The following is a 14,283-nucleotide window of genomic DNA, read 5'->3' as shown; positions in this document are numbered from 1 at the left end:
TACCGACTGAACCAGCCAGGCACCCCAAAATATGGCATTTGAGAATAAGAAAATGGCATGAGCTCTGGAATCAGACTACCTGGGTCTTGATCCACTATAATCCATCTTCCCTGTCTGCACCATAGGAATAACAGTATTTATCTCACGGGGTGGATGGAGAACTCAGTAATTCATTTAAAGTGCTTAGGATAATATATGGCACATAGCAAGCACACACCAAAGATTTGCTATCATCATCATCATTTAACTGACCCTGCTAAATTAAAATCTGAGGGACTTATGGGAGATCAATAATGGCAAAGTAAAGGGGGAAAAAAAGCTAGTTCTATCACTACTTTCACCTTGTTAGCAAAAGGCATTTGTCAGGAATGTAGGTTGACAGGGTTAATAGAACGCATGCTATTTTATGTGCGTGCATTAATGAACAGGATGCAGTATATGTTAAGAGTCGTACAATCTTCATTTCAGTTGCATTCATCTCTACACTTACCCCAGACTCCGCCACCTCTTCTTCCTGTAAGCAAGAGCCACAAACATTGAAGCATGGGTTTGAATAGGAAAGCACAGAAAAAAGACAACAGTTGAGAGTCAGAGAAACTATGGAGACAGAATAGAACAGAAAAATTTTACCAAGAAAAAATGGTAGTTAACAGTAAAATGACTTTAATGGAATGCAGAGGGGTAAAATGAATCATGGTATGTACCGAAGGCCAACAAACCCACAATATTCTTTACAATATGCTTTTATACAGGCTAATTGTATTACTAATATCGAATCCATATCATAGGCTTATGTTAATAAGGAACTTAAGAAAAAAACACGTACTTAGTATAAATTATGAATTTCAAGTTTTTAGGGAAGGAAATCTTAAGTTAAGGAAGAGAATTTTTGCATAATTTTTTGTAAGTATTTTTGGGCCACTCATTTAAGTCACAGGATGAAATTACAAGGAACATAAAGATTTATGTCATTTCTAAGGGCAGAAATTTCTCTGACAACATACTTTACTGGAAATGTTGATCAGCAAATCGACTTAAAATTTAAGTAAAAATATACCATCAGAATAAGATACTATATATCCTTATACTCCAATTAGACCGAATAAAGATTCTGCTTATTTTTATTTATTTTTGCTCCCCGCCGGCCTCAGTGTGCCAGGCCTGCACCCACTAAGCTCCAGCTGGAGGTGGCCCAAGACTTTGTTTTTCAGTCAGCGAATTGATTACTGTTAGAATAAAAGAGGTTACTTTGTCCACACTAAATATGCACCACAAAATGGACAATTACTTGCTTAAAGAAAGAGTACATTTCAGTACCGGCTGACAAAGAAAACGGATTCAGGAAAATTCAGTCCATTTCTATTTGTCCAATTTAATTATAAATGTTTCCTTTTCCCCTACGTTATATTCTATTTAACCCAGGCCATTCCACAGAAAGCAGCCAAGTTTACTAACTTCCTCCTTTGCTCTTTTTTGAAGCACAGCTGGTACTCATTATTTATTGGTCTGGTAGGGGCACAAATTCATTATGTCTTCAGGAACAAGGCTGCTAACATATAAATGGAGGTCCACATAAGACAAGAGGGAGTGGTGGGGCCACTGGACAGAAACATGCAACAAAAGCAAAAACTTAAACAAACAAACAACAAACCCTCCTCCAGGTTTGCTTTGGTCCCTGGTTCTTACTGTTTTCTGCTCCAAACTGGTGAGCAACAACATGTCTCATTACCTGTAGTGATTCTTAAAGGCAGAGTGGGATGGCTACAGCAGAGGACAGCTGACACAACCCTTCGTCCATACTCTGAAGATCTCTACACTAGAGCAACCGTTGGATCAACTCCTTACAAAAACAAAGACTCCTCCCTCAACAGTAATTTAAATAAGACAAAACAGAAAACCTACCCTGACACACACTGATCCTTTGGTTACAAAAACTTCACCTCTGATTTTTAAATAAACAAGTGTTTTTTGTTTTCTTCATAGACCGTATTTTTTTTAAGCCAAAGGAACTGTGCCTGCCTTTGTTGATACTTCATTTTGAAAAGTCTTATGTACTGAAGCTATATACACAGGCCCGGAAGAAAATGAGTCCCTAGATTAAAACCCCAGTATCTATGCTGCAAATCATAAAAATTACTGAGAACAGCTTGACAATATTTTAAGTTTTATGTAGTCTGAGAAAGACTTTGTCATTATATTAAAAATGAATTTTAAAAAGTATCCTTAGAAGTGAATATGGAATACAAATAACATCTTCCATTTCTATTAATGATGGAACATGCTTAAATTTGCACTTTCTAAATTCTGTTAAAGTACTTACGTACAAATAAACAGTAGTACTATGGCTTGAGGAAAATATATTTTAAAAGAATAAAGTATGACTTAAACAGAAATAGAACTTAAAAATATTCAATAAAAATAAAAGACACGTGCAGACTAATACTTTACAAATTAGGTTGAAAACCAGATAAAAGCATTCGTCCTCTGTGATTACTTCAGCAAGGGTCAGCAATTTTTTAATATTAGTTATTTAACATAACAATAACAATACAGAATTATCCACATCAAAAAAGTAATACAGAACCAGGGTTCAAATCTCAGCAAAATACACAATACTGGGCAAGTTACCTAACTGCTCTGAGCATCGGTTTTTTCAAATGTAAAAGGAAACTCCATACCACCTACCTTTAAGGGGTACCATGACAAATGATTACTTGTAACTGACCTGTGTAAAGCATGTCATACAGTGTATAAGAAATGGGAGACGGTTAATAAATGATAAATACTATTGCTGTATCACTTGATGCCACGCTAACACTTTTACACACTTCAATGCCATACCTCTGTCGAAACATCATAGCTGGGTCCATGTTAGCAGAAGTCATTCGAACAACTTGCCGGATTTCCTTGGCAATCATTCTTAGCTTCTCAAAATTCACTAATCCATCTACTTTGGAGTCATTTCCTATGGAATAGAAGCAGTTCTTTGGTTCTCAAAATTAATACCTATATAAAGGTAGCAGAAGTCAAGTTTTTCTTGGGAGCAGAGATCAGAACCTCCTTTATCAAACTGCCACTTCTGTTTCCTTGTTTTTTATTTTGTTTTGTTTTTTTTTAGAGAAGGGGGGCGGTGGGAGGGACATAGGGAGAGAGAGAATCTCAAGCAGGCTCCACGAGGCCTGACACAGGGCTGGATCCCACAATCTTAAGATCATGACCTGAGCCGAAATCAAGAGTCGGACCATCAACCCACTGAGCCACCGAGGTGCCCCACCACTTCTATTTTTAAGAAGTGATATATATGATTCAACTCTGCTCCCAGGTAATGAGCTATTGGAAGGAATTCTATTCCTATGGGAGCAGTAATTGTGAATACTGGAAGGTGATAAGCTACATAGCTTCTGAAACCAATTTCATGGTGGTGTTACAGGCACACCTGTAAAATGTGCACCTCCTTAAATCTTACTCTCCAGATGCTCAGCTCACTCTCAGGCAGGTAGGTACCTGCATCTGCTCTTTTAGGCTGCAGGGTATAGCACTCGAAAACTTAGGTTTTAGCCAGGGGTCACAAAGAGCGACCTATGGGCTTAATTAATCCAAGAAGTTTTCTTTGATTTAAAACACTTTTAGAAATTGTTAAATGAGTTGTCAACATTAAACAAGTGGAAGATATCCCCTGAAAACTTCTGACTGTTCTTTAAAAAAGGGAGGGTTCTAGTGGGGGATTAAGGAAGAGTAGGTACGTTTTCCGAAATCACAATTATTAGTTAAAATTAAGAGGTGGCTGGCTCACAGAGGAAATACTTTCTAGTCTGCCATTCACCTTCTTTTTCCAAAATCTGAATTTACAATTCTTACTTTCATCAACTGACACAAATTTGCTTGCTTAAAAGGTCCATAATTTTTTTTCTATTCTGGTAAGTGGGCTCTGAGGAAAAATTCACATAATTTTCAAAATGGTCTACTTTTCTTTGAAGAGAGTAAGTATGAGACCAAACTTAGCTCATCTGATGGCTTACAAAGTTCAGACAAGGCAAAAAAATGTATGTTCAAAAGGCAATAGTAGTGCTTCTTTCCCGTCTTGAATAGTTAGTGTGACCACATTTATCTACCGTGGTAGCCCCTGAGATGCCTCAGTGGAACTCCCAAGTCCCAAAGACAAGTTTGAGAACCTAATGGGTCTGAAACACAGCATGTTCTAACTCCTCACAGTAAACAGAACCTATACATTGAACACAGGAGTTGTTCAGAGCGTCAACATGTGCGGTGGAAGCAAAATAATCACCAAAAATACTTTTCAAGTCACATAAACATGTTTTGAGGGAGCAAGTCAGAAAAACGTATTTGAAGTCTATCACAGTGTGTGTTTACGAAAAGGAGTGATGTGAGACAGCCAGTAGGATTAGGTAGGTAGAACAACCCTTCTGCTGAGAATAATTAGAAAATTTGAGCAAAAACAGAAAAAGCAAATATTTTAAAGTATCAAAAAGCTATTGAGGCAGTGAAGATTCTTTTTTTTTTTTTAAAGATTTTATTTATTTATTTCACAGAGAGAGAGACAGACAGCGAGAAAGAGAACACAAGCAGGGGGAGTGGGAGAGGAAGAAGCAGGCTCCCAGCAGAAGAGCCTGATGTGGGGCTCGATCCCAGAACGCTGGGATCACGCTCTGAGCGGAAGGCAGACGCTTAACGACTGAGCCACCCAGGCGCCCCAGACAGTGAAGATTCTGAAGAGGAATGACGATGTGGGGAAGGTTTACTATGTCACAGTGCTTGATCCTAGGGGCATCTACTGGTTCAGAAAAGGTGGATGATGAGCTTAAAAAAACTAAGGAGTACCATCCCAACTTATGAGGTTAGAAGAAAACAACTTCTTTGGGTTGGGATCCTGAAGGGCTATCCTGGAATTAAGGAAGAACTAAGTGTGACTAGGATATAAATTCAGTGTTAAATTATCTCAAAATGTGAAAATGGATTAAAGTGATTTTGGATTGCTAGCACACCTACCTGTCTGGCGAAAGCAAACTTTTATTTCTCTGGAGGAATGTGACATCATCCGAAATCTCAGATTATTTCTGTAACTTTTTATACACAACATACATTTGATCAAAAACAACCAAGGCTATCAGGAAGAGACAACAAGAATTTAATGCAGGAGGAGAAAAAGACAACAGAAAGGGACCCACATAAGATGGAGATATTAGATACAGACTTTAAAATAACCAAGTTCAATATGTACAAAGATACAGAAAACAACACTGAGAACTTTGGCAGAGAACATAATAAAGATAAAAAAATGTAAATTATAAACCTGACCAAAAGAAAAAAAAAAAAAAACCTCACATAACACAAGAACTAGAAGCAGGACCTCACTGATATATTTAATAGTAAATTACACATAGTTGAAAAAAGAACTGATAAATTGGAAGAAAATATCCAGAATGAAGCATGGTAAGACAAAAAGATGAGAAACAGATAAAGAGGGTGAGACAACAGAAGAAAGTCATCAGGTCTAACAAAGGTGAAATAAAAATCACTCTTCCTTAGAAGAGGAAAGGTAAAAAATTTGAAGACAAAATGAGAGTTTTCAGAACTCATGAAAAATATCAAAACGCAGCTTTCAAAACATCTTACAAACAAATCAGAACTAAAACAAACAAAATCCAAAATGCCACACCTAGTTACATCATAACCAAACTAGAGGAAAAAAGAGACAAAGAGAAAATTATAAGGCAGCTATTGGAAAAAGGGCAAAATATAGTCACAGGCACAGCAAATAAGAATGACAACTGATGTCTCAATATCAACAAGGAAAGCCAGGACATGATGGGATGGTCTCTTAAAATGTTCAAAGAAGACAAGTGCCAACCAAAATTATGCCTTAAAAATGAAGTAAAGACATTTTCTGATAAATGAAATTAAGATATTTTATCAGCAGACTTGTACTTAAATAATAGTGTTCTATAGCAAGAAAAAATATCTATCACACGGAAGCGTTGAAATGCAGAAAGGAATAAAAACAGTAACAATAACATATAAATACTGACTTTACTAAATGATAGTATCATGTGGGAGTTCAAGGCATGACAACAACTGCATATGAACTGGGATGTGGGTAAATGGAATTTAAGTAATCTAAGTTCCTTGTATTGCCTGATACACAGAAAAGTACTGATTAACCCACTATCAACTAATTAAGTATATATATTATAATGTCTAGTGTAACATGAGAAAAACAGTAAAATAGTATATAGTTAGCAAGTTACTTTACTTGAACAAATACCATACACGAAAATTAACTCAGGAAGATTGTAGATAAAAACATGGTAAAAGATCACTAAGTTAGGCTTTTAAAACTAAGAATGTGCTGTTCATCAAAAGATAACCCTAAGAGACTCAAAGATAAGTCATATTATACCCAGGATTTATAAGAAATACTTAAAAATATATTAAACAAAAGAGACAACCTGATAAAAAGAATACATAAGAAAGCTGAACTGATAATTGACCAAAAACCCCCACATAAATATATAAAAGGGTGCTTAATCTCATTAGTATTTAGGGAAATGCAAATTAAACCACACCACTACTAAAATGGGTAAAAATAAGACTGAATTTACCAGGGGTTGATGAGGAACAACAACAACTCTGATAGCACTGCCAGGGTTGCAGTTTAGTACCTAATGCCAACTCTTTTCTAAAGTTGACTATATGAGTATCAGATCCATAAATGCCACCTTGAATGATATGAATATTCAAGGCAGCATTATTCATAATAGGTGAACAGTGGAAAACTATTAAATGCTTATCAGGAGAAGGGAAAAATCCACTGTACGGCATTCAGGTAACGGAACACTAGTTTTGAAAGTCAAGTACAGCTACAGTCAAAAACATAGAAAAATCTCACAAATCTAATGTTGACCGTATAAGCCAGAAACCAAAACCAAACCAAAACATAAATATACTCTGTAATTCCATTTATATAAAGTTCAACAACAGATAAAACTAAACCCCAGTATTAGGAGTCAGGGCAGTCATTACTTTTGAGGAAGAGAACGAGGGTGGTAATTAGAAAGGGGCATTTTGGTTTCAGCCAGCATGTTGGTTACATGGGTGTTTGCTTTGTCATAATTCATTTAGCTGTTCACTGGTTTTGGGCACTTTTCTGTATTGCCTGTTGAGTAATTCATTTAAAAAAAAAGTTGGAAGGAAAAATATTACTAAACAAAATAACAAATACGATCAAACAGTCTGATCTGGGTTTAAGTGAAATTTATGTTTGAATACACAGGGTAAACCACCTAAGTTTGTTTTCGTCAATATGTGGGTTTTGACTTACAAAAGCTGCTACATTTATAATTAGGTTAAAGCTTTAGTGACATAAAAGGCTGAAAAATATATTAAATATAATAAACATACTAATTTTCAAATAACTTTTAAATACCTTCATGCAGAAATGTCATATCTTTCTTGACAACAGGGAAGAGAGGAATAATTGGAGGCTGCATGCTCTGACTACTAAGAATATTTCTATATTTTGCCATGTTTCTAGATGGATCAAAAAGGTCTTGTAGATCTTGGAGGTGTTTCTCATACTTGCTTGGTAATTTCTCCCAAGTTCCTCTGAGTCGTGCTACAGATGCCAGGTTCAAGCCACTGCCAAAGATGAGAATAAAAACATTAATAAGGGACTTGGAGGAGAAAGAAGACTCAGGGCAGTAAAGCGTATACACCAAGTTTCTCTAATAAAACTAAAATAAGTAGGGACATATTTTTAATGTGTTGAACAGAGTAGAATCATGAAAAAAAATAAAAGGGACTCTTTGATGTGACAATAAGGAAAACCTCTTTCAGAGGAACTATATATACACTACTTGCCTATGGTTGTGTACCTGTAGCCTTTATTTTACAGCTTGCATGTATGAAACAAAGTATTTCCATAAAAGAGACATTTAACGTAAAAAAAAAAAAAACCTTCAAATATCACAATGTTTTTGTTTGTTTTACTTAGAAATAACTTTATGGAGACATTATCTATTTGAAAGAGGTTTAAGTAACGTTGAACACAAATGCTATAATAATTGAGGAAAATTCTAGGGCTGAGGCAGCCTTCCTTTCCTGAGATTTTGTTCTCTCACATCCCTGATTCAAATACTTCCCTTTCTCTAAGTTCTAATCCTGTTCCTCCAAGGCCTCCATATATCCAATGTCTTCTTTCTACAGGATTTTAAACTCAGATAGCCCGAGCTTGAAAAATATGCATGCCCATTAGGCTGCAGCTCCTTCCTACCCCTTTTTGTCTATACTACCACCCCCCAGGTAGGCTGCCAAATGAAGAGTGCATATATAATACCTCAATTTTCTCACCAGTTAGTCCCTCTTTTATACTTAGCCACCTGACTTTTTGGGACATCACTGTACTTAAATTGTTCTCTTGACTTCTGATTTTAAGGTGTGAAGTCAAGGTATCTTTGTTCCCTTTCCTCTCAGTAATCATCAGAAATGATTGTACGAGTAACAGAAATGCAAATTTCATCTCTACTTCAATTAAGAGATACCTGTAAATCCTAAACACATTAAAAGGTTGCCCCAAAATAGTCAAGGTCAAATAGAATGGTAAATGCTGGAAAAGAAATGCTGAAGATCTCAACTTCTCCAAAGCAGGTAACTCACACTGAAGGCAAGAACACCAACCCCCCATTTGAAACAATACAACAGAATCCACAGGCTGATAGAATTAGGCGGGGCTGGACCAGGGAGTGCCAGAGAAAGTGCAAAGAATGATACGATATCTTGATGAGAAGCTTAACAGTGAGACTGGATAGAAGGTAGAAACTCTGAGTGGTAAGCAGCACTAAAGCTGCCAATCTCCATGTGGTGGCAAGAAAGAAAGGGTAAACAATTCACATCCAAGCTCGATTCCTGCTAGCCTGGAATTATGCCCCAGATCCTCTTCCACATGAGCCTCCTGCAAATACCTGGTACAGGAAAACTCATGTCATTCAAAAAGAAAAAAATAAACACAGAATCTATAATAAGCTGGTACAAGGAAAAACAAAGAACACAAAGAAAAATGTTGCCACCAATCAAATAAAAACTGGGACTCATCAATGACTTAGTCATGATTTCAAATGAATTAGTAAAATAAAGAGCTTCTAATGGAGTGATATAAAGAGCTTAAGAAAATACAGTAGGAGAAGCTGATAAAAAAAAGTTAACCAGTGAAGTTCAGAAAAGAAATGGAATATAAAAGCAAGACAGAAATGAAGGCCACCCCGGAACACACAAAAGAAAAAAAAAAGACAGACAGACACTGCTACAACCTGGTGCAAGTGATGCTGAGGAAAGGAGGAACAAAAGCAGTCAACGGAAATGGACAGAGCTGAAAAGGATTAGAAAGAAAATAATGGATATGGAAGACAAAGGAGATAAAAAAATGTTCAGTAACTCGTATCTTCAAAGAAAGAAAAAAATTAATAGAACTGAAAAACTATTTAAAGGTAGAACTCGAGAAAACTACAGAAACAAATGAATCTACAGAGTGAATAGGTACCACAGTTCTAGAGACCCGGATACAGAACTGAAAGATGTAGAAACACAGATGTAAAGGTAAATGACTTCAGAGACAAAGACAGAGTACGGGGAATAATCTCAGAAACTTGAACAGCTACATAAAATGCTAGTTATGGAGCCAATGTCTAGGGAGTTACCAAGAAATAACCCATGAGACAAGAATTTTAAAGCTAAAGTGCCACTGAAGTTCCAAGACAAAAATAGACAATTTGAATATATACAGCAAATAGAATTTCCACAAGACCTTCTTCATGAAATGACTGGATAACAACCTTCAAGATTTGATTAGAGTGATGTTTAGCATCATGGCAGCCTAAGACATCTCTTGTTTTATCTCCCTACCCCAACAATAAAAATCTGACATCTATACATGAAAAACAGTGCCTCTGTGGAAGCTGTGGGACCCAGCACCATACGCCAAGGGACGTAGAAAAAAAAAAAGCCTTGCCTCTAAGTATATTGGGTAACAGGCAGACAGACTTTGGTACTGGTTCTGGAACCTACAGGGGACTGTGAAGTGGTTCTTGACCCTATTGACTGTGATCTGGGAATGCCTGCAGAACAAGGACTTAGTCACCTAAAGAAATGAGAGCATTTGTAGAAGTCCAGGTTTCCAGAAGAAAAGTTCTAGCAGTGGGCTAGAGGAAAACAAAACAAAAACAACAACAACAACAACAACAACAAAATAGAGTTTGGATGCACCTAACTAGGTTAAAAGAATAGTCTGATTTTGCTGGCATCACCCCCTCCCCAAAGGCAGCACAGCTGAAAGCTAAACTAAACAGCTGGTGATTTCTCCCACAGGGGAGAGGGAGAACTGGTAAGTACATGCCTGGTTTCCCTAATTGTGTAGGATGCTATTAAAGACACTAACTTCACTCTTGTATCATTCAGATCCAAAACATCCATTACAGTGGGAGCTCCATGACAGGGGTGAGGGAGCAGAACTGGAGAGTGGCATGTAAGATTCCTGAAGGACATTAAAGGAACACAGGTCCTGCTGACTGCTTCTGAACTCCAACAGGAGTCAGCCCAGGAGCCACAGAGAACATCTCACTTTTCCCCTGCAGATGCCCCCAAATGACCCACTGGCACCTGCACTGCCCCATGCACCCAACTCACACCCCCACATCCGTCTTCCAAGCTGCTGCTGGCTCCCTGTCCAAGGTCCTGAGAACAAGCTCTGGTTAAAGAAGGAGCACAGAAAACAGGCTAGAGCCTGGCGGCAAAGGAGAAGCCACAAACTTGAACTGCAGCACCACCTTCAGGAAAACAGAAGAGAAGCCATCAGCAGGTGACAGGGTATATTAGAGGATACAAAGATAAACTTTAAAATTCTCTCACAAGAGGGAGGGGCACTTGGGTGGCTCAGCCAGTTGTCTTGATCAGGGTCCTGGGATCAAGCCCTGAGTTGGGCAGGAAGCCTTGCTTCTCCCCTCCCTCTGCCAACAGCTCCCCCTGCTTGTGTGCACACGCTGTCTATGTCAAATAAATAAAATCTTAAAAAAAAAAACCAAAAACAAAAGAGAAAGCATGGAACAGGTATATCCATGCAATGTCTGAGAAGGCTTTAGACTTTATAGCAAGACTGCTAAAGGTTTGTTTCCATCCCACCCCCCACTCTAAAGACTGCCAGTAAAAACTGGGAGGAGGTGACTGCTACTTCAAATGAAAAAAACAAAGACAAAAACAAAAGCAAATTAGGGAACCATGACATCACCAAAGTTCACAATAATCCTCAAGTAACCAACCCAAAGACATAGATATCTACAATTTACCTGATAAAGAATTCAAAATAGCTGTTTTAATGAAATTCAATGATTATACAAGAAAATTCAGAAAGATAATTCAATGAAAACAGGAAAATAATACATGATCAAAATGAGAAATTCAACAAAGATATAGAAATCACAAAATAGGACTATACGGATATTTTGGAACGGAAGAATTCAATGAGCAAAATAAAATAAAATAAAAAATGTCATCTAGAGGATCAAAATCAGAGTAGATGGAAGAGAAGAAAGAATCAGTGAGAGACAGGATAGGAACTTTGAAGTAACCCAGTTTGAGGTGGGAAAAAAAGAAAGAAAAAAAGAATGAACAAGAGTGAAAGAAGCCTACACAGTCCATGGGACCACCAAAACCCCCAAATATTGGTATCACTGGAATTCCAGAAGGGGAAGAGACAGCAAGGAGGCAGAAAGCCTATTTAAAGAAAAATGGCTGAGAACTTCCTGAGCCTGGGAAGAGATCTGGATATTCAAGCTTATGAAGCTAACAGATTACCCCATTATTTCAATTCGAAATAACTTTCTCCAAGACTCATTGTAATAAAACTGTCAAAAATTAAAGACAAACAGAATTCTAAAGGCAGCAAAAGAAAAAAGGATAACCCGCAAAGGAACATCTATTTAGGCTGTCAGCAGATTTTCTCGGAAGAAAACTTACAGGCCAGGAGAGAGTGGGATGATATATTCAAAATGCTGAAAGAAAAAAATTGTCAACTGAGGACACTCTATCTGGAAAAGTTATCCTGAGAAATGAAGAACCTTCCCAGGAAAACAAAAGCTGAAGGAATTTATCACCATTACCTTAAAGAAACACTGTAAGGAGTCCTTTGAACTGAACTGAAATGATGTTAAACAGTAACATGAAAACGTATAAAAATACACACCACCGTGGTAAAGTTAAATACAGTTAAATTCAGGTAACTTAAAAAAAAAAAAGATTTTATTTATTTATTTGACAGAGCACGAGCACAGCAGGGGAGAGTGGCAGACAGAGGGAGAAGGAGAAGCAGGAGCCCGATGTGGGGCTCAATCCCAGGACCCCGAGATCATGACCTGAGCTGAGGGCAGACACTTAACTGACTGAGCCACCCAGGTGCCCCAAATTCAGATAACTCTTAACAGTATATTATGATGGTGTCTTAACCACTTAAGTAGAGAATAAAGCTTAAAGGACAACAAAATGACAACAGCTACTATAATTTGTCAAGGAATACACAATATAAAAAGGCAGATTCTGACACTAAAAACATAAAAGGGCGGGGAGTAAAAGGGTACAGTTTTGCATGTGACTGAAGTTGGTATCAGCATGAAATAGTTATGCTTCATATAAGTCTCACGGTAACCTCAAAGCAAACACCTATAGTAGACTCACAAAAGACAAAGAAAAGGGAATCAGAGCATTTCAGCAATTCACAAAAGAACACAGCAAGAGAGTAAAAATGAAACAAGGGAACTACAAAACAGCTAGAAAACAGTAACACGACAGTAATAAAAGTCCTTACCAATAAACATTCTTAATGTAAATGGACTGAATTCTCCCATCAAAAGGCACAGAATGGGTGGATGAATAAAAAAACAAGACCCAACTATATGCTGCCTACAGAAGCCTCACTTCAGCTTAAAGGACACACATAAGTTCAAAGTGAAAGGATGGAAAAGATAATCGATGCAAACAGAAATGAGGAGAGAGCAGGGGAAGCTATATTTGTATCAGACAAAATGCACTTTAAGCCAAAAATGGTAACAAAAGACAAAGGAGGTGATTATATAATGATAAAGGGTCAACTCATCAAGAAAACATAAAAATCATGAATATACGTGTGCCCAACATTTCAGCACGTAACCATTAAGCAAACAGTAACAGATCTGAAGGGAGAAACAGACAACAACCCATCAGTAGGGGACTGCAATACACCACTTTCAGCAATGAAAGTGACAGAAAATCAATAAATGGATTTGAACCATACGTTGGACCAAAAGGACCTAACAGATACATACAGGACAGTCCTTTCACCATTAGCAGAATACACACTCTTCTCACAAGCATAAATGGAACATTCTCCGGGAGAGATTACAAATAAACCACAAAAGTCTTGGTAAAATGTAAGACTGAAATCATGTCAAGTATTTTTTCTGACCACAATGGTGTGAAACTAGGAATTAACAAGAGGAAAATGGGAAAATCTACCAACAGAGAAAAATTAAACAACATTCCCTTGAACAACCAATGGGTTGGAAAAAAAAGATCAAAATGGTAATAACTATCTCTCAAAAAACGAAAGTGGATACACAACATATCAAAACCTATGGGATGCTGCAAAAACTATTTCCGAGACAGAATTTTAGTAGTAATTTTCTATATTAAGCAACAGAAATTATCCAGTTTTTCACATCAAAAATGAGCAAAAGAAGAAACTCAGCCCAAAGTTAGGAAAAAACAAAGATCAGAGGAGAAAGGGATCAAACAGAGGCCAGAAAAATAAAAAATAAAAAAGATTAATGAAACTAAGAAGTGGTTTTTTGAAATGATTAACAAAATTGACAAACCTTTAGCTAGACTAAGAAAAATAACTCAAATAAATAAAATATTACTACCTAATTCCAGGCAGAACTGATTGATTCACTTGTGTCACCTCTGCTGTAAAGTTAGTATGTGCTTTATATTCTTTGATATACTTTAATATAAAATATGAGAAAACAAAGCAATTAATTTTACAGGAACTACTGAATATGTGTAATGTGTATAATAAAATGTTCTTAAAAACAAAACAAACCTTTAATCAAATAACAGTCTTGGAGCTACTGTCTACTACCTTCTTTTGAATCACATCTATTATTTCTTGTATTTGTCCCCTATCTCTTTGGTTTGACTCTCTTTACCCCTACACTCAGAATGGTCACTAGTTATGGCTCTTAAATC

At 36.9% G+C, this 14,283-nt stretch overlaps 1 protein-coding gene across 4 annotated transcripts in view; it reads right to left on the bottom strand.

The window, feature by feature from the left end:
• Nucleotides 1–14,283, bottom strand: part of RAPGEF6 (Rap guanine nucleotide exchange factor 6) — a 179,207-nt gene that overhangs the window by 24,382 nt on the left and 140,542 nt on the right. For all 4 annotated transcript variants that reach the window (XM_040622495.1, XM_040622494.1, XM_008698967.2 and 1 more), the window contains 2 exons: nt 7,445–7,656; nt 2,842–2,965 (listed from right to left, as the gene is read on the bottom strand). In XM_040622495.1, the coding sequence (XP_040478429.1) occupies nt 2,842–2,965; nt 7,445–7,656 (336 nt within the window). The remainder of the gene's footprint in view (nt 1–2,841; nt 2,966–7,444; nt 7,657–14,283) is intronic.

The sequence above is a fragment of the Ursus maritimus genome, unplaced genomic scaffold, assembly GCF_017311325.1.
Source record: "Ursus maritimus isolate PB19 unplaced genomic scaffold, ASM1731132v1 scaffold_5, whole genome shotgun sequence".
NCBI classification, from domain to species: Eukaryota; Metazoa; Chordata; class Mammalia; order Carnivora; family Ursidae; genus Ursus; species Ursus maritimus.
This window is presented reverse-complemented; position numbering and strand designations above follow the sequence as displayed.